At 47.7% G+C, this 24,545-nt stretch overlaps 1 protein-coding gene across 2 annotated transcripts; it reads left to right on the top strand.

The window, feature by feature from the left end:
- The first annotated feature begins 934 nt into the window (after positions 1 to 934).
- Positions 935 to 22,859, top strand: OTUD7B (OTU deubiquitinase 7B). Of its 2 annotated transcripts, none has more exons than XM_032233857.1 (12): positions 935 to 1,131; positions 8,362 to 8,503; positions 9,208 to 9,378; positions 9,565 to 9,813; positions 11,546 to 11,647; positions 12,042 to 12,169; positions 12,443 to 12,555; positions 12,932 to 13,059; positions 16,089 to 16,238; positions 16,469 to 16,583; positions 17,194 to 17,278; positions 17,943 to 22,859. In XM_032233857.1, the coding sequence occupies exons 2-12, from the start codon at positions 8,419 to 8,421 to the stop codon at positions 19,263 to 19,265; spliced, it is 2,649 nt and encodes an 882-aa protein (XP_032089748.1). In that variant the 5' UTR covers positions 935 to 1,131; positions 8,362 to 8,418; the 3' UTR covers positions 19,266 to 22,859. The 2 variants fall into 2 exon arrangements, with proteins under 2 accessions (XP_032089748.1, XP_032089749.1); XM_032233858.1 differs by having other exon boundaries at positions 16,487 to 16,583.
- The last annotated feature ends 1,686 nt before the right edge of the window (positions 22,860 to 24,545 follow it).

The raw sequence follows: 24,545 nt of genomic DNA on the forward strand, positions 1-24,545 counted from the left end.
TTAAAGGGCAGGTCCATACTCATCCATACAGCACTATGTTAAAGCTCACTTTCAGCCAGTTGCTGGGCAATAACAGGCTCTTACAAAATCTGTGCAGTTTGGTGACTGGATCTGCCCTTTGCACCGCTGTGTGCCAGCCAACGGTTCTGCATTGAAAGAGGGGTAACAAAGAGGAAGGAATCGGCGGTTTCTGGTGGTCTCTGAGCTTGACTGTTTTCTTGCAGGCGTTTCATTACCCAGACTAGGTAACCTCACCGGTGCTAGTCAGTTGCATTGCGCTGCATCCAGCGCTTCCGGAAAAGCAGCCACATAAATCCACACAAATTTGGTAACGCGGCCTATCGTCCTATTTGATTCCAGAGTTCACTCCCAGGGAACCGATTAGCAGATTAACCGATTCAACGGGCATCCCTGAGAATAACACGGCCTGCTGAATAGACAGACGAGGTTGCTTTTGGTTAAAGCGGCCAAATTTAACGTGGGGAAAAGCGTCTGTGGGGGAATTCGCTTGCTTAGGATGCAGGCGGCTTTGACCCCCTTAAAGACGAGGCTCTTCCAGCGGAGTTTCCCTCTACGGCCCCCTTCTCTCTCCTGCTTCGTTGGGCGGGAGCGCCTTGGGCCCCGCTCCCGCGGAAGCCGGAGGCACCTGGGCATCGAAAGAGAGCGAGCGAGGCCAGCCAGAGGAAGAGCCAGGGCGGCGGGGGCCAGTGGCCGATGACTCCCGCTTATTTGCGGCCGCCACCAGCCCGAGCGAGCGAGAGGGACTCGGACCCAGCCCGGAGGGAGCCCCGCCCCCCTCGCCTCCGCCCCCCCCCTCCAGGAGTCCCCGCCCCCCTCCACGGCCAGGGCGCCCGAGGAAAGCCCCGCCCCCCGTCCCGGAGCAGCCGAGAAAGACCTCCGGGCGGAAAAGAGGAGCCAGCGCAGCGGAGTTCCGGGGCGAAAGAGCCGGGGAGGCTCCAGCGACGCACACGCGCAGAGCGAGCGAGGGAGGGGCGCCGCCGCCGCCCTCTCCCCCCCCCCCCGTTCCTTCCGGTCGGTCTCCGGGAGGCCATCCGGCCAAGGTTTCGCCTCCCGCTCTGGGCCTCCTCGGGGCCGGGATGGCGGCGGCGGCGGCGGCCGAGGACGAACAGGGTAAGTGGCGGGGAGCCGCCGGCTCCGCGAGCGCCGCTTCCCCGCTGGGCGTCCCCAGCCTCTGCCCGTTCCCCGGGGCCCCCTCGCCCCTCCCCGCTTCCCGGCCTCTCCCCACCGGCCGCCGCCTCCCCCTGTCCTCCGGGCCTCCCCCGGGAGTCGGCTGCCTCTGCCGCGCTTTCGCTTTGGGCCCGCCGGGGAGTCCCCGCCGAAGGGCGGCCGGAGTCGGGCCCCGCCGCCCCTGGAGTCCCCCCTCAGGGCTCCTCTGAGCAGAAGGGCGCAGAAGGGCCGGGACTCGCCCGGTGCCCAGAGGGCGCGATGAGGATTGTGGGGCGGCTGGAGATGACCCAGAGCTGCTTCCCGGAGGGCTCGGGGAGGCCGAGGAAGAGCTGCCGAGGAGCCCCCTCCCTTCCCATGCACGCCAGGCCTCCTTGGCAGGGGGGGGGCGGGCGGTGGTTCTGGTGGGGACGACGGTCCTTGGCTGCCGCCCCCCAGGTGCCCCAGGGGCTGTTTCCGGTGGTGCTCCAGCAGCAGCAGCAGCCGCCTGCCTAGAGGAGGAGATGCCAGAGGGGTCTTTCCCCCTCTTTGGACCCGACTGCTCTCTATAGACCGTGCAGCCTCCTCCCCGCGATACCTCCAGCAAGCGGATCCGGCCCACTGGGCAGCAGGGAGAGGGCCTCTGTTCCTCAGCCGGCGGGTCTTATTCCCCCTGCAGCGGACCTTAAGCAGCCTGCCAGGCGCGGACACCCAGCAGGGGTGGTCCCTTGCGGTTGACATGATATGGGAGGACAAGGGGAGAGTGGCTTGTTTTCCGCCTGTGCCACTGGTTGGATAGAGGGTCTGAATTGGCTTCACCCGAGCGAACAGCCTCCCTGGCCAGAATAGGTGCTGTTGGAGATGAGTGTCCTGTGCTTTGCAGCGACTGTCCTGCAGAACAAGGGCGGCTCTAGCGACAATTCGGTCCTCGGACCTCTGTTACCGATTCCCACTGTGAGGAGGCACGTAAGGGCTGCGGTGCCGACTCCCAGAAGACGAGTCCCTCAAACGATGTTGCTCCTGGAGGTGGAAACCCCCTTTCCTTTTGCCTTCAAAGGAGGGAGGGAAGTGCTGGATGTGCCCAGTTGCTGTCTAGGCAGTTGGCCTTTCTCTCCCGCCTGCCTCTGTCTTCCTGGGAGCAAAGCACGCGTCTTCTGGGCAAGGAGTTGGGCTCTTGGCTCCTGCAGTCTTTGGTAATGAGGGACGTGATGAAATCTCGGGGCTTGGCTAGAAAGATTTCCGTGCCTTTGGCAGATGAGCGCCTGCCCGTCAAGCCCTGTTCCTCTGAACAGAACACACCCATCCAAACAAAGGCTGCCTAGGAGAGGCCTGGCTGTGGGAGTGGTGCCCGAGAGAAGCCAGTCTTGGCATAGGGCTGCTCTTCAGCCCTTCTGAAAGAAAAGGGCCTGGCCAGGAATTTCCTTATAGTGAGTCATGGGGCTGAGGTAGCCAGCTCAGCCTGGCCTTGGCGCCTAGCAGTGGTGGCTAGCTCTTGGGGTTTGGGGCAGTGCAGTCTTTTTCCACCCATACCTAGAAACAGGATTGGGATCTTCTGCATTCGGTGCCCTGCTGCTGCTGCTGCTGAAGGATGACAGCCGTTCCTTCTCCTTAAGCGGCTTCCTTGCACCAAAACATGGCAGCTCCAACCTCTGATGACCTGGATCCTTTTTCTCTGAGTTTAGCTCCGCCTGCAGTGCTGAAAACTGGTCTTGGGCCCATTGCAGGGTCCTTCCAGCTGTCTGGTGAGTCGACAGGCAGAGCCAGAACTGGGAGGAATCCTTTCTCCTTAAGTTAACCTCCCCATTCCCTGGAGATCCTGGATGGTCCGAATTCCTTGTACCTGTTTCATTCAGATGACAAAGTGTGAGTTCTGGGCCAGTTCCTCTTCCCCGTTTCTCTGAGTGCAGTGATGATTTCAGGAGCAGTGGAGGTGTCAACTTTCGCTTTAACCTCTGAACTTGCTTGTAGACTAGCTTCTTCTGCCTGCCTTGTCTGTCAGAAGGCTCAATATTTTCTTGGTCCCGTTGACCTCCTGATCTTGGCCTCTCTTGTGTTTCTAGCAGCAGTCTTCCAGTTGAACCCCTTTGTACATTATTGATCCAGCCTCTGGCTCAGGCTTGAGAAGACACTGAAATAAACTGCTAAGAACTCAAGAAAGCAGCTGTGTAGGGATAAGCCTCCGTCATGTGGATGATGATATGGTACTACAGAGAAACTGCTCTATTCTCTCCCCTCTATCTTAAACAGTTTAAAGCATTCGCTACTTAATTGCACCATTCAGAACAGAATAAATGCTGAAGTGGGAGGCATCTCTACGATTTTAGCTCTGGAGGATGAGAATTTGGTAGGGCTTCTTTGGAATCTCAAGAATTGCAACCATTTTTGTGCTGACTCCTCCACCTCATAGAACAGAAATTTCTACAAGCAGTGAGAACTTCCATGCATCTCTTGTAAAATAACAACACTGTACAGAGTTAGGAATTACTGTTTAAAATTCCTAGGCGCAATCAATGAAGATTGTGTAAGTATCTGGGTTTTTTAAAACATCTATTAATGCCAAGGCAGATGTGTGAGTAATTTCAAGATCAGTGCTTATTTTGTGGAAGAGGAATGTCTGGTACAGATGGCCACTTCAGCTGAGTGGCACATTTTTCTCTGCCATGTGCCAGAGGCGAATGGGAAGGAGTCTGTGGATCCAGCTGGGCAATAGCTCTTATCTTGGAATCCCTCTTGTCCTGCAAAGCCCCTGGGCCCAGCTGGCTCCCTCCCACAGCCACTCCAGTGAAGCAGGCCCAGGCTCTGTGCTTTCGTAGAAGGACCCGAGAGCCCAGCCCCTTGTGGCATCCAGCCCTTTCCCCCCTCAGCATGCCATCCAGGGCATCCAGGAAGCACCTCAAGCAGGAAAGGAGGGCAACAGCAGCCCCCTTCTGCTCCCATTCCCCAGTAACCTGATGGGAGGCCACCTATTTCCACCAGAGCAGCTGCCTTCTTTGCTCCGTCCTTTTTTTTTTTTTTTACTGAGGCAAGAAAACAAGGCTTTTCCACCAAGGTGTCCTCCCCATAAAACCCCCTCTCTGATGGAATTCCTATTGGCTGAATGGATGTCCGGAATGGAATGGAAGTAGGAACAGGAGCAGAACAGAATTCTCTCTTAGCCAAGGGTGATTCGGCACACAAGGGATTTGTCTCTGGTGCAGAGGCTCCCGGTGTACATATGAACAGCAAGTGATAAATCGTGATCATAATCATAAAATACAACCATCTTGATATATTTCTTTTAGTTAGGAAGATTGCCAAGCTGGTTGGTTGGTTGGTTGGTAGGCAGACAGACAGATATTCACTAAGGTCTTAATAAAGGCTTTATACTTTTTGTTTTAATATGTATGCAAAATTGGCTTACATTAAACACTGAAGAACCTGGCTGATAATTACGCACATCCATTTGAAGATTTGTTACATACTTTTACCGCTGCCTTGTGTGCATTGGCTGCATTGGTGATGTTCTCTTTCATAGATACTGTTCCAAGTATCTGCATGTTTTAGCCTTGTCATCTAATTTTAAGTTTATTTTTATCCATGCTGCTTGCGATCTTCCCTACAAGTCATAGTTGCAAATAACTGAATGCATAAAACAGAGGGACACTTGTTTTTAGGTACAAATTGGTATGGTAGAGTTAATAGCCTGAAGATGGGAATTTAGGCGATGGGTTAGCTTAGGATGTTAAACCACAATGATTTGCAACCTATGGATGGCGTCCTTAGCCTCCCCTGGTCCAACTTCTTTAACATGAGCTATAGTACATCTGAAATTATTTGACACATCTTTATGATACAACTTCAGGGCTGCCATTGGATAACGCGACTGCACAGTCATCACACTTGTACCTTGGGGTATATTTACATCTTGGACTGCTGCATGATACTATATCATTTGCTTTAACCCCAACCAACACATCAGGGGTTTTCCTGCCTCTCCTCTGTTGGGGAGATATGGGGAAGGATTGGGTCGTAGCAAGTAGGAGGGCCCCGTTTCTTAGCTGTATAGTAACAGTTTTACTTGGTGCATCTATATTTATTTTATAGCAGTTTATTTGTTTTTTGTTTTATAATGTATGCCACTCAGAGTCATTTGTTGAGAAGAGTGGTTATAGAAAGCAGATAAATAAAGAAATGGGCCGATCCTCCTTCGTATCCCTTTTCCTTTAACCTGGCATGTGATTGGCAGCAGAAGGAGGAACCAATGGTCTTTTCCCCCCTGAAGGCAATTATTGCTAAAGCCATAATGTGAGTGGGGGGAGGGGAACTCTTCCTCACCTTTTCAATCAGCAAATGTGAATTTTTCTAGAGTTGTCCTCTACCAAAGAGCCTCTTCGACGTTTGATGCACAGGAATTTTCGATAAGATGCAACCTCACAATCATCTTTCCTGCAGAAAACTAAGAGAAAAAAACAGCCCTTAGCTTTCTGCCTGTCAAGAATCTTTTCAAAGCTCAGAAATAGCTACTCCTAAAGAGGGGAGTCAGCAAGCCTCACAGTTACGTCCTCAGGAAGTTAGTAGCCTTCTTAAACCTTTATAAACACATTTCACCGTTAAGGATCTCCTGGTTTATAATACTGTATCCTGTTTGGCTGTTGGATTATACATGGATTGGAATTAAAGCGCTGCCTGACTGGGAACATTTTTTTGTGGGTGAAGGTTGGATACCGGTGGGATTGCAACAAAGGTGAATGCTTATATTGGGAGCGCTGCAGAGAGCGTTGCTAAATTTGCAATTGACTGCTGGAGGATGGATTTAAAAAATCATGGTAAGGGGCTGTAGATGCAACCCCCACATTTGGGCCAGGCTATATCTGATGCACCTAGATAAGGAGAGGGGAAGGGGAAATGATTTGTGGACTTACGAAGAAATGTATTTCTGAATAGCCTTCAAGATCAGACTTCATTGGATCTTGTGCTGTGTCTGCTTCTTAAGATGCTTAGCTCTCCTTAGCCTTTATCTCACCCACGTTGTTGTTGCCCTCCTCCTCCTCCTCAGATCAAATATAAGTAAATCTATTTTTGTTATTAAAAACCTACAATTCAATAACTGGCATTGAAGAGAACTAAATGGAAAACTTTTGGCAGTACTTTCCATTTTACGTGGTGCCCGTATATTTTGCATTGTGCCTGCTTTTTGGCATGAAAGGTGAGGGGAAATATTCACAATTTATACATAATTTTGGCCAAATTGAAAAAAGCCTGATAAATGTGTATCGTTTCCCCGTTGTGATGCAGAGGTTGTTATGAAGTTGGACCCAATGGGGTGTGGACTTCTCCACCCTCTGTGAAGTCATAAAATGTGATCCATGAATCATTTAACAATTTACTGATTTATACAGAGTCACAGGTAGGTTGGAATATGCAGCTGGAATTCCATGAGCAAACATTCCTGCACCCATTAAAAAAAAATTTATTATATAGGTGGCTTTTAATCACTCACTTAAAAAAATGTATCTAATAATTCTTTGGCACAGTTTCTCTGTGTTTAAAACTACAGTTGCTGGTGAGAAAAGATCTGTACCCCGTTCTTATTACAAAGAATAATAGTCCTTTATTTCCGGGGGACAGAATCTAACCTTTTCTGTTTATGTGGAAGTGCTTCTTCCTTGGAATAGCTTAGGCCCATCTCCCGTGTCTCTTGGTGCGCATTTCTCCTTTCAGGGTGCTTGATGTGCTCCTGTTCAGAGCTGAGTGGAGTTGGCGAAGTCACGGAGGGTCTTATGGGTCCTCTGAAGTTCCAGGAAAAGGGTGTCATGTGAGGCGAGCTTTGCGCAGGCTCTGCCAAGAGGCCCAGGAAGGCTGCCAGATGCTTTCTCAGTCTTGCTCGTAGAAATGGCAACCTTTGTTCTTCACCAGGCCGGTTACACGCCGTCTGTCTCTGTGCTTCAAGTTTCCTGCTGTTAAAAATGGGCACCAGGAAGCTTTGGTTTGCAAAGGCCTGTGCTGCCCGAGAGGGGGGATGCAATTGGCCTTTGTGAAGTGATTGGCATCAACCCCCCCCCTCTCTCTCTCTCTGAACCAGGTAGAGACTCCTCCTCCCTTGTTTCTTTCCTGCATAGCAGAGCACCTAAAAGACCTGTCCAGAGGAGGCTATTTATAACGAGGCCGATGATATATCTGTTACATGCTGGGCATGAATGTGCAAATGCACGAGCCTTTTGGTGCTGGTGACGGTGCTGTTAATGCATGGCAGTTTGCTTATTTTTCCGTTTGGGAAGAAGCCCTCCTATTTCAAGGAGTTCTTTGAAAGAAAGGGGGCATTTGCCATTTCTCTTGCTCAAGTTCAGCTTTGGCAAACGTGGAGAAAAAGAAACACCCAGTTTAATTACATTCTTATCAGTCTTTTCTGAGGGAAGAAGCTGTGCTTAAAGTTCAGGAAAACTCTCAGATTAACCTTAGGGTGCCGGTTTTCCTATCAGGGGTATAGAACAGTGTTGGAACATTTTTCATAGTAGTAGTTATACTGTCCTTTGGATTGGATCCCCAGCCCTTTTGGGGGGGGGGGGAGGCAGTTTGTGGTAAATAAGTGAGATAATGAAATGGCTGGGAATTAGGGCAATGCCCTGCTAGTCGCTTTCCCAGAGGGGCCGTTCCTCCATCCCTTGACACTCCTTAATTTGCACATCCACAGGAATTATGTTTTAATCTCATCTGTAGGAGGTAAACAAACCAGCAGGCACCATTCCCAGTGACTTAGCAGGGGACAATGCTGATGCTAAGATAGCAAGAATGCTACCTCGGCCATAGGGATAGTGGCTACCTACCTAGAACATACACAATGGTAAAAAAAAATAAAGTGCTCTATGGAAGAAAGCAGCAGATTTTGGTGGACGTAGGAGAGTAAACTGTGCCACTCCCTCTAACACTTTTGAATGGAAGAAAATGTTATCAATATGAAGCATGGAGCTCTGTCTTTTAGGCTGGATAATAGAGAAGTAAAAGGAAAGTAGATGTATAGGCCCATCAGAAGGCCTCACATCTCTGAAGGCCGAGTATTCCGCCCGTCCCCTTGTTGCTCCCGTCTCATGCTGCCAAGCGGGGCTTCTGTCTTGGGAGACGATGCGACTTCATTGGCCTCCCACTGAATCGAAGGGGCAGATCTCTCAGATGACCTTTGTAGCAACCGGCCAGACTCCACCTTCTCTTTTTCTTCCCTAGAGTGAAAAACTGTCCCGACTAGATGTCCCTGCAGTTCCAGCCACCTTCAAGGATTTCATGACCCTGGATATGGATGTCGTCCTCTCGGATTTTGTTCGCTCAACGGGGGCAGAGCCGGGGTTGGCAAGAGACTTGCTTGAAGGTAAAAACTTCAGTTTGAAGATGGTTTCCACTTTTTACTGCCACCCTCAACTCTTGCCTTTTAGTTATTTCTTTCTGAGTTGCAAAATGACGCGGTCATCTCAGAAAATGCCACAACCGGCTATATATGATTATCTACAGCTCACCCCAAAGCTCCCCATCTTGAGGTGGGGGTGCGTTATAGGATTTTATTCTATAGTTGGGTATCTCCTAAGTCTCCGTCCGTGACAGTTTCCCTCCTGTGAAATACTTACGCAATATAGCAATAGCAATAGCAGTAGACTTATATACCGCTTCATAGGCCTTCAGGCCTCTCTAAGCGGTTTACAGAGAGTCAGCATATTGCCCCCAACAATCTGGGTCCTCATTTTACCCACCTCGGAAGGATGGAAGGCTGAGTCAACCCTGAGCCGGTGAGATTTGAACCGCTGACCTGCTGATCTAGCAGTAGCCTGCAGTGCTGCATTTAACCACTGCGCCACCTTGGCTCATCACGCTTATGATGATTCCCTGAATGGGCAGAAAGGGTCGAGTGCCTCTGTTTCTAGAGATTTAGAGAAAGCAGGGATAAAAGGCTGAGGTCGGGGAAACCTCCTTTAGATGATGGTGGTGGTGGCGATGATGATTCCCAAATTCTCTTCTGAAGGAAAAGCGGAGGTTGGCTTGGCTTTTTAAAACCTGCTTAGGCTCGTTTCCTTTTCCTAGGGAAAAACTGGGACTTGAATGCTGCCCTGAATGATTTTGAGCAGCTGAGGCAGGTCCATGCCGGGGTCCTGCCCCGTTCCTTCAATGACGGTCGCACTTTCAAATTTGTGGAGAAGGAGATTGCCCGGAGTGTCCGTCCGCAGCTGCAGCGCCAAGATGATATAATTCAAGGTAAGTGCCTCTCCTGGTGCTGAAAATGGTTGCTTGATGGGTAGAGGCACCCTCTGCTCCCCAAGGAAAGCGAGTCAGCACCTGCAGGAAGGTGGTGATTTTTCCCTGCCTTTGAGTTCCTGTCACAGTCCGGAGAGGACAAGGATGGCGCCTCTGCAGCCGCTCCCCTTCCTCTTCTGTTTTCAGAGAAGCGCTTGTCCCGAGGCATTTCCCATGCCAGCTCTACCATCGTCTCCTTGGCTCGCTCCCACGTCTCCAGCAATGGCGGTAGCGGTGGTGGTGGTGGCGGCGGCGGTGGTGGCAGCGAGCATCTCTTGGAGATGCCGATCTGCACCTTCCAGCTCCCTGACCTGAATGCTTACAGTGAAGACTTCCGGAACTTCATTGAGCGGGATCTCATTGAGCAATCGATGCTGGTGGCACTGGAGCAGGCTGGTGAGTAGAGAGTTGCTGCTCTTCGGAAAGGAGATACAAAGGCTTAACCTCTCCTGGGCCTTCCTGAGGATCGTGCTCGATTACCAAGCTGGAAGAAATGATAGGTTAGGTATCCTCCTTGTGCCATTGCTTCCTGGGCCTGTAGTTCTTAGAGCCAAGCACCAGGGGGCTTTAATTCAAAATGCCCCAGAACCTACATCAAAGAGCGGCTTTCATTTTCAGTCCCTGCTGACTTAAACCATCCTCCATTCTACGCAGGCTCAGAATTTAGCATTCTCACTCTGGTTCCTCTTTGATCTTTTAGGATGTGTTTTCTGGGGTGGGAATTGGAAAATTGCAGGACATGACAGCATTCTCAGAACTAAGAAGAGGAAAAATACACCTTCTGGAAATAGCACAATCTCTCACACATTAATGATCAGCATCACACCTTATATTTCTTCCTGGAATCTCAGGGATCGGTCTCTTTGCTAAAATACTTACATAATTTGGAGAATCAACGCATTTTCCCAACAAACTTTAAATTGGTTAATGCTGGAGATTGGTTCAAGTTGGGGGTTTCCTTTCATCACAATGTATTCTGGCTTACCCCCTTGAGGTGACAAGATTTAAGGTTACTTGGACTTTAAAATTGTCCATCTTGGAAAAGATGTTCGGGCAGTTTCTTGTCTTGCAATCAGGAATGCCTTTATGTTGCTTTCAGGCATAATCTGCTATTGCTTAGGAAGACAATGATGTAAACCTCTAGCACCCGTGTCTGTGTCTGTGTGTGTGTGTAGCAGAAAAAGGATGATGTATCCAAAAGAAAGGATGATGTAATATAGATAGATCCTGTATCCAAAAGAAATAGACAAAATGAAAATCCTTTTGCTTTCCTCAGATTTGGTTTTATCTCTGTTGCTGTGTGGAATTCTGCTGCTCAGTGACAGGGTGGGATTTGGCTGTGCCGCATGCCACCAAAATGGGAGTGGCTGGTCTGTTTAGGAAGGCTGGTGGCTGAGGGCCAATCATGCCTGTTTCCAATGCTTTCTCTTGGAGGACGACGGAGGACCCGTAGCTGATCTCCAGCCTGTTAAACAATTCCAGAGAAAGCAAGGGGTTTCTAATCAAAAGCTTCTCTTCTCCTGAGCCTTCTGGTAGGAGAGAGTTCTTCTTGAGAAATGCTGTTTTGCCTGTCTTGCTGGGCTATCCTGATATTTTGTTATTTCTTTAATCCCTTTTTTAAAGGAAGCTGGGGACAGTTATTGCCATATTTAAGGCAAGATCAAAAGTTTTGCTCTAGGTTTTTTTTTTTTTTAGTTTTATTTGTCATTTATAGGCCGCCCTTTTCCCTGAGGGGACTCAGGGCGGCTTACAATTCGTTATAAGGGAAAGATTGCTCTGGTTGGTTTGCTGCTAACTCTCCCCCTCGTCTGTTTGGCTTTGTATGACTCAGTCCGGTAATCTTCGTGTCCAGTTTATTTTTAAGGTTCAGCAGAGTCTTTCTTTTTCTGTCACCGCTTTTGTCTCTCAAGTAGCTGTTGTAGTATAGTAGGCAAGAATCAAAGTTTTGTGACTCTCCAAGAAATTCTTCTTTCTTTCCATAATAGGCGAGGAACAACTCATTAAATGCAGAAATTAGGCCAAATGAGGATAGCAGTGTGTACTTGAAATGCTCCAACGCATAAAATGCAGAACATGTGTTTGTGTTTAGTACGTATATACACACGTGTCGGTTCTCCCCTTGACCTAGGTCGCCTGAACTGGTGGGCCAACGTAGATCCCAGCTGTCAGAGGCTGCTTCCCTTGGCAACAACGGGGGATGGAAATTGCCTGCTTCATGCTGCTTCACTAGGTAGGATCTTTCGGTTGTGAAATGCACATTTATTCTGTGCATTCCTTCTGTTGCTAGGCAGCTGGGCCCTGGCGTCCTTTCTTTTTCCTTCCTTCCTTCCTTCCATAAGCAACAGCTTATGATGTTTACAGTTTCCTGGTAAAAATGACAAATACCTCAGTTACCACAGGATCTCTTTGAGTAACCTTTTGAGCCCTTTTCTCAGGCTGCATGTCCCAGATTCTCCTCCTCCTCCTCCATCAGCTGGGGTTCCTGGGTGCTATAAGCCACCAATATTGTAAACCAAAATCAAAGCATGCATGTTATGACCTAGGCCCAATGGGACATGGGCTTGGGCCCAATTAAAGACGCCTTCAAAGGAGGCTATTTCTTATTCCTTCCTGACCACCTCCAGGTATGTGGGGTTTCCATGACAGGGATCTGATGCTCCGCAAATGCCTTTACGCCCTAATGGACCGAGGGGCAGAGAGGGAGGCTCTGAAGCGGCGCTGGAGGTGGCAGCAGACCCAGCAAAACAAAGAGGTAACAGTTTGGGGCGGCCTTTGGGGACTGGTTCTCTGCTTTGTTCCGAAAAGGGGATTCAGCCTTGGGTCCCTTTGGAAGCCTCACTCTCTCAACTGTCAAAGACGGGGTCTCTTTTCTAAACACCTAAATGCAGCAGCAGCTCCTCCTCCCAGACCAGTCTTGGGGAATAATCTTGAAGTATAAACCCTTCTAAAATAGGATGATCGAGAGGAGATGTTTCGTTTGCATACAGATCCCTTACTCTCTTCACTGTCTCTGCCAATATTATAGTCTGGCCTAGTATACACAGAAGAAGAGTGGCAAAAAGAGTGGAATGAGCTAATCAAATTGGCTTCAAGCGAACCCCGCATGCATTACGGCACCAGCAGTGGGAACTGTGGCGGGTAAGCAGAACGTTTCATTAAGCAAGATATTGCAATGCCCAGGACTTCAGCTATGGGTGGGTGGGGGCATAATTATGGGCCCTTAAAAAGGTGCTCAAATGGAAATAAATGTGCTTGTTTGTAAAGGCACATGCGGCAGAAAACTGCACCTGGTTATGCCACCTACGTCAATTCCCACCAAATGGCAATTTATGCCTGTCTTGGCCACGTATGTATCATAGGCCGGTCTTTATACCAAGGGCTGCTGGCTCCAATCCGTAGTGACTGCCGCCTTCTAAGTGACACAGGAAAGGGGTGTGTGATACAGTGATTCAGCATGCAGAACGTTAAACATTTAGTCATCTCTTCCCCATGCTTTTTGGGTTGTTTCCATCAGGGTTGAAGGATCTGAGGAGCCTGTGTACGAGAGCTTGGAAGAATTCCATGTTTTTGTCCTTTCCCATGTATTGAAGAGGCCCATTGTGGTTGTGGCAGACACGATGTTGCGAGATTCTGGAGGAGAAGGTAACAGTGCAATGAGGTGCATTAAGAAAGTGCGGCTATGATCTGCCTTGGTAGTGCCAGTTGCTATTTTCAGTATGCTGCTTATTTGGAAAGAAAAAGGCCCCAAGTAGTAACTCTTGCAGTGGGAAGCTTCTGTAAAAGGCTGTCGAGACGCAGTTTCCATTGCAAATGATATTGACATTCAGGGCTGGCTGGAAGGAGTCAAGACAAGGAAGAGTAGAGACGTAGAGTAGTCTCAGTGGTTACTTTTGGTTTCATAGTAAAAATTGAAAGTTTTCTCAGTGTCCATAGTTTACTTAGTCATTGAATAGAAGGTTTGGAAGAGATCTTACAGATTATTGACGCGTCTGCTCAGTGTAGAAATCCCGTATGGCAGTATTCCTTACAAGTGGCCATCCAAGTACTACTTCAGGGCCTCCAGCAAAGGAGGGCCCACCCCTCCCCTGGCAGTCTCCTGAATAGGTTCCTTGAAATTTGAACTCCCTGGTTTCTGTCCCGTCTTCTGGAGCAATTCTGTATAGTTCTGTCCCATCTTTTCCATTGTAGCCCTTCAGATACTTGAAGAAGACCGCAATTATGTTTCCACCTAGTCGTCTTCTCCAAGCCACAGACGCCATTGCCCCCAACCATTGAGAGGGTCTAGGAAACCCCTTCTGCAAGGGAGGCTGGAGATCTTTTCTGAAAGTCCAAGGAACAAGAGCCCTTTCTGAAGAGCTTGGGACTTTGCGTCTCTTTTCTCCATCTGTCCGTCCCAACCATCTACTTTTCTTCTATGTTCTGAGAGGTTTCCTGTACCGCTGAACCTCTAAAGTGCTTCCTGCATCCGTTCCAGGAATTCCTTGTCATCTCTGATAAGCTTACGGCCTTTTCTCCCAGGGAAGGCACCAGCCTGCATGCAGCACATGCATAATTCTTAGACTCTTCCAGGAATAGATCACGAAAGCAGTTTATTCTGTCTCTACATCATTTAGTGCAAGTCCTCCCCTCTCTTGACCTTTTTTGCCAACTTCCCTCAGCAACTCCCTGCAGGTGCACCCATTCTCTTAGTGAGGATGATGATTTTTTTGTAGATTTTGTAGATTTTATTAATATTTGTAGGCCGCCCTTTTCCCTGAGGGGACTCAGGGCGGCTCACATAAAATCGGGGAAGGGGAATACAGACATTAAGATAAGACATATAATAAAATAGTAAACAACATACATTCATCATTCGGGAGGGGAACTATCCTTGTCCCCAGGCCTGACGGGCGAGCCAGTTCTTCAAGGCTGTGCGGAAGGCCTGGACGGTGGCGAGGGTGCGAATCTCTACGGGGAGCTCGTTCCAAAGGGTCGGGGCTACTACTGAGAAGGCCCTCCTCCTTGTAGTTGCCAGCCGACACTGGCTGGCCGATGGTATACGGAGGAGGCCTAATCTATGTGATCTTATTGGTCGCAGGGATGTAATTGGCAGAAGGCGGTCTCTCAAGTATCCAGATCCACTGCCATGTAGGGCTTTATGGGTGACTAATAGCACCTTGAAGCGCATCCGGAGATCGACAGGTAGCCAGCGTAGCTCGCGGAGGATAGGTGTTATGCGGGTGAACCGAGGTGCACCCACAATCACTCGCGCGGCCGCATTCTGTACTAGCTGAAGTCGCCGGATGCTCTTCAAGGGCAGCCCCATGTAGAGCACGTTGCAGTATTCCAGCCTAGAGGTCACAAGGGCCCGGGTGACTGTTGTGAGAGCCTCCCGATTCAGGTAGGGTCGCAACTGGCGCACCAGGCGAACCTGGGCGAATGCCCCCCTGGTCACAGCCATTAAATGGTGGTCAAACGATAGCTGTGAATCCAGGAGGACTCCCAAGTTGCGAACCCTCTCTGAGGGGTGTAGAATTTGACCCCCCAGCCTGAGTGATGGAATATTGGTCGAATCTCTGGGAGGGAAACACAACAGCCACTCGGTCTTTTCTGGGTTGAGCACGAGCTTGTTAACCCTCATCCAGTCCATAACAGCTTCAAGGCCGCGGTTCATCACGTCTGCCGCTTCATTGAGTTGGCACGGGGCGGACAGATACAGTTGAGTATCGTCCGCATATTGATGGTATCTAATCCCGTGCCTGCGAATGATCTCACCCAGCGGTTTCATGTAGATGTTGAATAGTAGGGGGGATAAGACCGAGCCCTGAGGCACCCCATAAGTTAGGGGCCTAGGGGACGATCTCTGCCCCCCCACTAACACCGACTGCGACCTGTCCGAGAGGTAGGAGGAGAACCACCGCAACACGGCGCCTCCCACTCCCACCTCCCGCAGTCGTCGCAGAAGGATACCATGGTCGATGGTATCGAAAGCCGCTGAGAGGTCGAGGAGAACCAGGATGGAGGAATGTCCTCCATCTCTGGCCCTCCAGAGATCATCGGTCAATGCGACCAAAGCGGTTTCTGTGCTGTAACCGGGTCTGAAGCCTGACTGGAAGGGGTCTAGATAGTTTGCTTCCTCCAAGGACCGCTGGAGCTGGAAGGCCACCACCTTCTCAACAACCTTCCCCAGAAAGGGGAGGTTGGAGACTGGACGATAATTATTAAGGATAGCTGGATCCAAAGATGGCTTCTTCAGGAGGGGTCTCACCACCGCCGCTTTCAGTGCGGCGGGGAAGTTCCCCTCCCGAAGTGAGGCGGTGACAACCGCCTGGATCCAGCCTCGTGTCACCTCACTGCAGTTAGTAACTAACCATGAGGGACACGGATCCAGTACACAGGTGGAGGTACTTACAGCCCTCATGGCCTTGTCCACATCCCCGGGGGTAACGTCTTGAAACTCAACCCAGAGTTGTTCAAATTGATCCTCCTGTGCCTCGGCTGGAGCTGCAGGGGTGGAGTCCAAGTCCGACCGAAACCGAGCAATTTTGTCCGCTAAGAATTGGGCATACTCTTCGGCTCTGCCCTGCAAGGGTTCCCCCGCTTCCCTTTTGTTCAGTAGGGATGATGATGATGATGATGGTCCTGGTAACTGAGGAGCGAGGTTTCACCAGAGGCTTCTTTCTCCTTTCCAGCGTTTGCTCCTATCCCTTTTGGTGGCATTTATTTGCCTCTGGAAGTTCCTGCCAGCAAGTGCCATCGTTCCCCACTGGTTCTGGCCTACGATCAAGCCCATTTCTCAGCCCTGGTGTCCATGGAGCAAAAGGAGCCCATCAAGGAACAAGGTGTGCACAAAACAGGTTGCTGCTCTGTTAACCTTTCTTCTTTCCTTGCTCTCCCGTCTTGGACCCTGTAAAAACATCAGGCGGGGGGGAGTTCTGTGATCCCCTCGCAGCCCTTTCCATTAAACACATGGCTTTCTTCTCCTGGTAGTCTTCCTGCTTTCCCAACTCCAAATTCTGTTTTTGGGGACCTTAAGGAAATTGTTTTTCCCCCCCCCCCTTTTCCAACCTAGCTGTGATCCCTCTGACAGACTCTGAACACAAACTGCTTCCGGTACACTTCGCAGTGGATCCTGGGAAAGACTGGGAGTGGGGTAAAGATGACAATGACAACGTCAAATTGGCAAGGTAAATAAAAGGAGGGCTCAGTGTGGAAGAAATATTGAGTTTCTACATTTTTGGATTTCATATTGGAGCTGGAAAGGAGCAAGGGAGGACAAACAGACTTCCAGAGAAAGAAGTCTCTTGGCAAAGAACAGTATGGAAGTGGAAGGTGGGAAGAATCATGCAAGAGAGGAGAGGTTAGGTGCAGGGGGAGGGCTCAGGGCACCATCGGCCTCTGGCCCTTTGCGCCCACAAGGGATCTGAGTCCAGCCCACCTTGAATTCCGTGGGCTCCTATCTGTCGCCTGGCTCCTTTGACCGTTAGCAGTTCAGGTTCTTGTAGAGGGGCTTAGCTGAGGGGGAAAAACCAACCATTTGAACCGCCTTGACTCCTGATTTTCTGTGCTTGGCTTTAGGCTGGGAAAGGGGGAATTGCTAACGACAGAGGCAGTCTTTTGAAATATGAATTAGAGTGAAAAAAAGTGAGGAAGTCTATACTCCTGTTTTGAAATGTACAATAATTTATCCAGGGTATTCTTATTTATTTGGAATGTTCTTTCATTCTTGCAATTGCTATAAGATCCGGGGACAGGAGCTCCGATGTAACTCAGTGGCATCGTTTTGTTTTTGTTTAGTGTGACACTTTCACTGGAAGCCAAGTTGCATTTGCTGCACAGCTACATGAATGTAAAGTGGATCCCTTTGTCTTGTGAAATGCAGGTAAAAAATGTTAAGGGAATCCAAATTCCATGTCACGGGGGGGGGGGGGGGGATGCTTCAAATTATTTTCCTGTTCTCCCTAGAATTGGATTGTTTCAGCTGTCGAATCCAAACCCCCCCCCCCTTGCTCGGTTCAAGAATCCACTTTAAATAATCCTCAACCAATGGCCGCCCAGCTTCCTCTTGAACATATCTCCCCCACCCCCTCTTGACCGTTGCTTTCAGTGTGCAACAGTTCAGGAAGGGGGTTTTTTTCTTCAGTTTTTTTCAATGAGAATGTGCCTTTCTGTAACTTAAATCCATTATTCTCAAGAAGACAAAATAATTGTGCTAAGCAGAATCAGACGAAAGAGGCCTTTGTGCTAATGTTGCAAAAATGGCTTGTTTAGCAAGCAATGTGACCGTTTGACTTACATTCAGTATACTATGATTTAAAGAGATTGATAGACTAAAGTTACCCATACACTGAAATGTCTCTTTATAAATCCTTACTTGAACCACGGTTATCTTTTCTTCCTGGAAAAGGGGCTCCACTCTTAAGACAGATCCATTTTACTGTAGAACTAGGTGATATGGAACAGCCCCTCCCGACCAATCCCAGCCTCCCCTTCCCCTGGCAGCCTTTTCCTACGTGTCCCACTCCGTCTCTCCGTTCTTTCCCCAGGCACCTCTTGCTCAGCCAGAGTCTCCAACGGCTTCTGCGGGGGATGAGATCCGGTCGGCTGCAGACTCGGGGGATTCAGATAAGGAGTCGGTTTGCAGCAGCTCAGCAAGCAATAGTGGCAGCAGCAAGGCCAGTAGCAAGGAGAAGGAGAAGGAGAAGCCAAAGAAAGAGCGGGAAAAGGACAAGGAGAAGAAGCGAGCTGATTCCGTAGCCAATAAACTTGGAAGTTTTGGGAAAACTCTGGGGAGCAAGCTAAAAAAAAATATGGGCGGGCTGATGCACAGCCGGGCCGTCAAAGGTGGAATAACCAATGGACAAGGGGAGACCTTGGAGAAGAAAAAGAAAGGCTCCATAAAAATAAGGAAAGGAAGTAAGGAGGAGGCGCCTTCTGGAGACTTTTTGGGTCTTCCAGAGAAGTCGGGTCCAGCTAAGACGTCTTCAGAAAAGCAGCCCGATAACTACAAATACAGCAGTGACGTCAAGTTGAGTTTGAGCATCCTACGAGCCACCATGCAAGGGGAGCGCAAGTTCATCTTTGCCAGTCAGCTGAAGACCAGTCACCGGCACCAGTACCAAGAGGAGATGATCCAACGGTATCTCCTGGATGCGGAGGAGCGCTATTCTGCAGAGCAGAAACAAAAGGAGGCCGAGAAGAAGATGGTGGCACTGGGCAACGGGGGAGCTGCCAAAAAGATGGACTTGGAAGGCAATCCTCTCAAAGGAGAAGAGACTCTGCTGAACTCCATGGACCACCCAGGACTGTCGCCATACAGTCTCCAGAGCTCAGATCTGGCCACGGTGGGTACTAAAATGTCCAGTTTTCCCACTGGCCACTCAGGAGTCTTCACCATTCCCCGGCCTTCTCCGATGAGCAATGTGGAAAGCACCTATCCTCCTACTTACCAAGATGGCCGAAGACAAGTGGCTGGAGGCCTCTGTGCTCCTTTTCCCTCTTACGCTACGCTGCCCCGGCAGTGCCCACAGAGCCGTTCCCACCTCTCCCAGCAGGTGGGACACTTCTGTGCCACAGAGATGGATATGCCACCTAGTTATGCGGAGGTGGATTGTGAGGGCTCTTCCTGCCCAGTTCTGTCCAGCAATGGCTACCAAGAATGCACAGAGCCAGATGGCAGCTCTCCAAAGGTTGTGCAGGGTGATCGAAGCAAAGCGTGGCTGCTGTACAGTGTACAGCAGACCAAATGCAAACAGCCCAACTGCAGTTTTTATGGACATCCAGAGACTGGGAATTTCTGTTCATGCTGTTACAAAGAAGAGCTGAGACGCAAAGAACAGGAGAAAGAGACACTGATACATCGGTTCTGAAGAAACTGAAAGATGTGCGTTTCATATCTGGACCCATGGGATATGGGGAATGCAATAATTTTCTCTACCCCTGTTCCCCTCCCATTAAGGGGAAGAGTTGGCCAGTTGGGGTTGGTAAGCTGCTGGTGGGAGTGGGGGAACCAGAGCTAGAAGCAAACTCCATATTGAAGAGCAAGGGCTGCTAGAGTCATGTGTTGGGGACACATTACTCTAGAGTAGGTGGAGGTAGAATTCAGGGAGGTTGCATTTTTGTGCAGGACTGTAGTTGTTGAATCAAGCAATTCCTCTAGACCAAAGCTTTGAATTCCAAGATTAGAGAAAAACAATGACAAAGGCCTCTTCTTATTTGATCAACCTCCAACATATTTTTTTTATTTTTATTTCAAAGGGATTAAAATGAGCATCCTCAGATTTTTCTTAATGCCTGAAATTTGCAGGCTCTTTAACAGTTTCATGTCTTTTTTATGACTATTTTTATGTCTCTGGGGCATTCTGACACTGCACAGGGGCCGTGTTGGAAAGGAAGTATTCTGGAGAGTGAGTCGAGTTCAGTTACCTCCCTGTTCTTCTGACGCTGCCTCCTTCCAAACCACCCATCTTTTCCCACAATTGTCTGGTCTTCTGAGCATGCCTGTTCTAGCTAGTCTTAGCTTCAGTTAGTTAGAGATGGGCTCCAGAGATTTTTTTTTTCTTTTAAGTATATATTTTAACATTCTTGTTAGGAGCCGAATGTGCTAGGTGGGAAGGAATCAAGTCACGGTGTTGTTTGTATTGAGGAGAGAAAGTTTTAATTGAAAAACGAAGCTGTTTTTGATGGAATCAAACTACTTTAGTAGAATTTTGGAGACCAGGAGGGAAATCAGTGGGGCTTTAATAAGAGCAATGAACCACTGCAGGCAGCTTTGAACAGGGAGAGATGAAAGGTGGTAATGCGGCATCACGGCAAGAATCCTTAGCTATCTGATTTTGCTCCAGCTACTTTTAAAAGCATCGGAAGATACATCTGTGTAATATTTTCTTGTCTGCAGAGAACAACTTTCTTCCTGTCCAAGCTATTTTATCCCAGACTACCTCTGTTCTATATAGAAAAAAATCTGACTTTGGGGGAACATAAGACAGAAATTATTCTTTGTTCCTTGCGGGTTCTCTAATGCAGTACATTAACTTCCCACCACCTCCAGCCTTCAGAAATATTGGTATATTTTAAAAGCACCTGATTATTCCCACTTTTGGTGTTGCAGCATTTGTTGCAAATATTTTTCCAACAAATAAAGAAAACGCCCTCCTAATCAGATATTTCACATAGACATATGCCAGTTATGTTTTGACTGAATTTTGAGTGGTGGATAATGTTTTTCTTTCTTTCTTTTTTGGCTCCTTTGGGAGTATAAAACTATGCAATTATTTTCCATCAAGAGCTGCTGAGTTGGGACACAGAACTGCAAGTGTACTTAATATTTTAAATAATAACCCAATACTCATGGCTTTCTTTAATACTTCTTGCACTGCCTTAACATGGACAGTAGCCCAATATGAAATAACATGGCGCTTTCTTGTGTCTTTCCTAGATAATTTTATTTGAGAAAGGAGCACTATTAAGAGGCAAAAGTGTATGTATTGCTGTGTTAAATCTGTCAGGATCTGCTGCATGATATAAAATTAAAGTGGGGCTGGCAGAAAAGCTGAGACACACAAGATGGATTTGCACTCACAGTTGATAGTCCATCCACCCCTCTGGCTAAATGCTGTCATGGAAGATGAAAGATTCCTTAATTTCAGAGCCCCATAATAGGGAAAAGGTGTTTTTTTTTTAAATCCAGGATGTGCACAGGGGTAAAATCAGGAGCAAAAGAAAAATAAAACCATGTATTTCCCTTGTTAGGCAACATAAATGTTTACATTGTGTTCAGAAATATAATTTCAGTCTTAAAATTTGACAGTAGTCGGACATCTGGAGATTATAATTCATATGACCTGAAAACCCAACTCGGGATGTTCAATTTTGATATTTCAAGCAGTTTTGTGGTTTGATAGACTAAAAACTAATTTGAGGAGGGGCTTGTTCAGTTGGCTGGTGGCTGTATAGAGTAGCTGAGCTCAAAATAGCCTTTTTTAAAAACTACACATTTCTTCAAAAACTAACTATCCCAAATCTATTTTTATGAGGGCAGCAGCAATAGTGGTTGCATTCTTATGATTCTCTGTGTCACTTTTCAGTGCTGGTTGTTTAGGATGTTTGGTTATCACAAGAAGTCCTCTCCGTGGCATTGGACTACTTTGTATTGGATCACTTTCGCTAAATTGAATGTCACCTCCAAAATTTTTGTTTGGAAATGCACATGTGCTATCTGGAAGGCATGATTTATGTAGAATTCCCTTTTCCCATATATTTTTTTCCAAGTAGTAAGACCTCTTTCTAGAGATCTGTGTGCTTTCTTCTTTTGCTTTTCCAAACTGGTAACTAGTAACTTTGAGATTGTACCTTGACAGTTTGTTGCTGATCACTTTCTAATTATAACTAGTATTATAATTATTATAGCAATTGGGTTCATAGATTGTAGCATTTTTGTACATCAAGATAAAGTGAACACTTTAAAAACCTCTATTTGAAAAGTATTTTTCTATGTACACACCAGAATTTTAATTCCAGAACCTCTCCGCCTTAGTAACAGTGAATTCTAATTATTTAACTTCTGCCTACCAGATCAAGTTTGAATTGGTATAGTTGTTCACTGACTTTCCCTTTCCCGACCCTCCTCCTATTTTTCTGAAAGTGTAGGTTTGTTTCCTTTATGGTGAAACAGCACTCTTTTTTCATTAAAAAAAGCAAAGGCTAAAAATACTATTTATTGAAAAAATAAAACCATCCCCTTTTTATTCATTGTCTATGCAGCTATAAATTGAATGCAGTGGATATATTTTAAGGTACCTTTTTTAGCCATTATTTTCTTGAGCAGAAATATAAGCAGATGAGTTTCCCAAGCACCTTTTTCTAATTTAGTAGAAGGGACACTACAGTAAAGAGTTTTTTTCATAGAAAGGCAAGTAGGGGGAGAGGTTTGTGGTCTTACTCCCCCTGCTGGAGGAAAAAGCTCATGGCATACTCTGAGAAATTTTAACAATTGGTTTTTATTCTCCCCTTTCCCTATGGATATATGGATATGCACATAGGCAGAGAGAGACCACAGATCTCTGAGGCAAGGCAGGCGTTGTTAGTGATGTGGATTCTGACAGACACTTGTGGGACTCTTCAAATAGTTAAAATTGTTTTAATATTCCCAGTATCCCCATGCTCAAAATAAACTTTTCCCATTTTTATGCACAATAATGTTTTGCACAGCAAAAGAAAAGGCCTCATTTTGGCTTCAGTTCCTTTATGATTAATTCTGACATTATGTCTCAATTTGTTTCATTTTAGTTTGACAAAAATAGAATGACCTTAAATAAAAACGCCCAGGGTATAACTTTAACCAGCATGTAGAAACTCTATAGAAAGGTTTTCTGTTAGGTTTTTTTCTGCTAGTTGTCTAAGAATTAATTGACCTGATTTAATTCTCCAGTTGTTGACAATAAAAAATATTTTTAAAAAATTTATTTAAATGCATTGTTGTAATTTCTGTTTACTCTGCTCCAGAAATGTCTTCTTTATGTAGGTAATAATGTTTCTAAGAATTAGTGCGAGTACTGTAGCTTTTTAAGCAGGAGGGTAAGCTGATGCTCTTCGGGTTGTTTTCTACTGGGGAGCCTCTTTGGAAACAGGTTTCCCCCCCCCCCCCTTGTCTGCAGATGAAGAATGACTGGGATCTGGTTTAAAATAACAACGGAGAATATTTTATCTTTGTGAATCCACCATTTCTTGATGTTTTGTTTGTCCATTTCAATTGTTTTTTAAGGAATATACAGTATATAGGAATAATCCTCATCTTCCAAATGCTTTACTTTTTACATGTACGTAGTTTTACAGATTGATATATCCATCCTCCCTGACAGGGAAAATGGCAACAAAATGGAAGAACCAAAGCCCACGAAAGAGGTGGCTTGGGCCCCCTGAAGATGCTTCTGGTATTGAGCAGGAGGCTGCTCCCCCACATACACCCTTGCTTTCTTGTCCTCGTCTACCATTGCCTTAAAAGTGGAAATTCCAGGGAGCTCTCCTGGTTCAAACTGCAGGCTTGGGCCTGTCCTCAGTTGCGTGTGTGAAATGCTTCCCTTGTGCCTCAAGTATATTAAATACATTGGTAATGGCTGTTCTCTTTGATCTCTGCCGGTCCGGGTTGAGGAGCAGGGGGGGTGGGGGGGACGGGAGGGAATTGGTCCCCAAGTTGAGTATTGCTTGCATTCTAAAGAACTTATATTCTCTAACCCGGTTCCAGGCAAGCAGTTTTGCTAAATGCTGCATTGGAATTCTTTGTGCCATAACAAGCCTTTTCAGACAGATGGCCTCTTGGGGCTTTGAGGAACTTCAGTCGGGCTTCCTTGCCCCGTGTTGGAGGTCTCCACTTTTCTTTCTGAGTGCAAAACCAAGGAATGAATCTACTGGTTCTACTTTGGTAAAAGAGCTCATATTGGCCAGGAAGCTGCATTGTGTCACTTCTAAACGCTCAGTATGGATCTAGAAATTTTAATCCAGTGAAACGTAATTTATTAATGGTGCAGATTTTTTAAAAACATTCTTTTGAAAAAGTGCGAACTGCTGAGCCATATATCATCCATACTGAAATAGTATGTAGCAGCGATGGTGAACCTTTTTTGGTTTGCATGCCATAAGTGGGGGGGGCGCAGGGGGGGTCATGTGCAGGCATGCCACACCCATAATGCAACACGTGGCCCCCTCAGTGTGCATGCGCGCAAGACAGGCGCCCCCCCCATTTTTGCATGCTTTTTTTGCCCTCCCCAGGCTTCAGAGGCTTTATAGGAGCCTGGGGAGGGTGAAAACAGCCCCCCCCCACCGTCCCCTCCTCCCGGAGGCCCTCCGGAGTCTTCAGGGACCTTCAGGAGGCTTCCCTTTTGCTCCCGGCTTCCGCTTTGCCCATAGGGCTGGTTTTTTTTCTGCTCCGGAGGCTTCAGGGAAGCTCCTGAAGCCTCCAGAGGGCCCCCCCCCCGGGGGGGAGGCTCTTTGCGCTCTCCTCAGGCGCCTATAAACCTCTGGAGCCTGGGGAGGGTGAAAAATGGCTTTAAAAAAGGCTGAACTCATGTGCACTGGCCAGCTGACAGTGCCCTGACAAATGGCTCCGCATGTCACCTGTGGCACACGTGCCATAGGTTCACCATCCCAGGTAT

The sequence above is a fragment of the Thamnophis elegans genome, chromosome 17 (assembly GCF_009769535.1).
Source record: "Thamnophis elegans isolate rThaEle1 chromosome 17, rThaEle1.pri, whole genome shotgun sequence".
Taxonomy (NCBI): domain Eukaryota; kingdom Metazoa; phylum Chordata; class Lepidosauria; order Squamata; family Colubridae; genus Thamnophis; species Thamnophis elegans.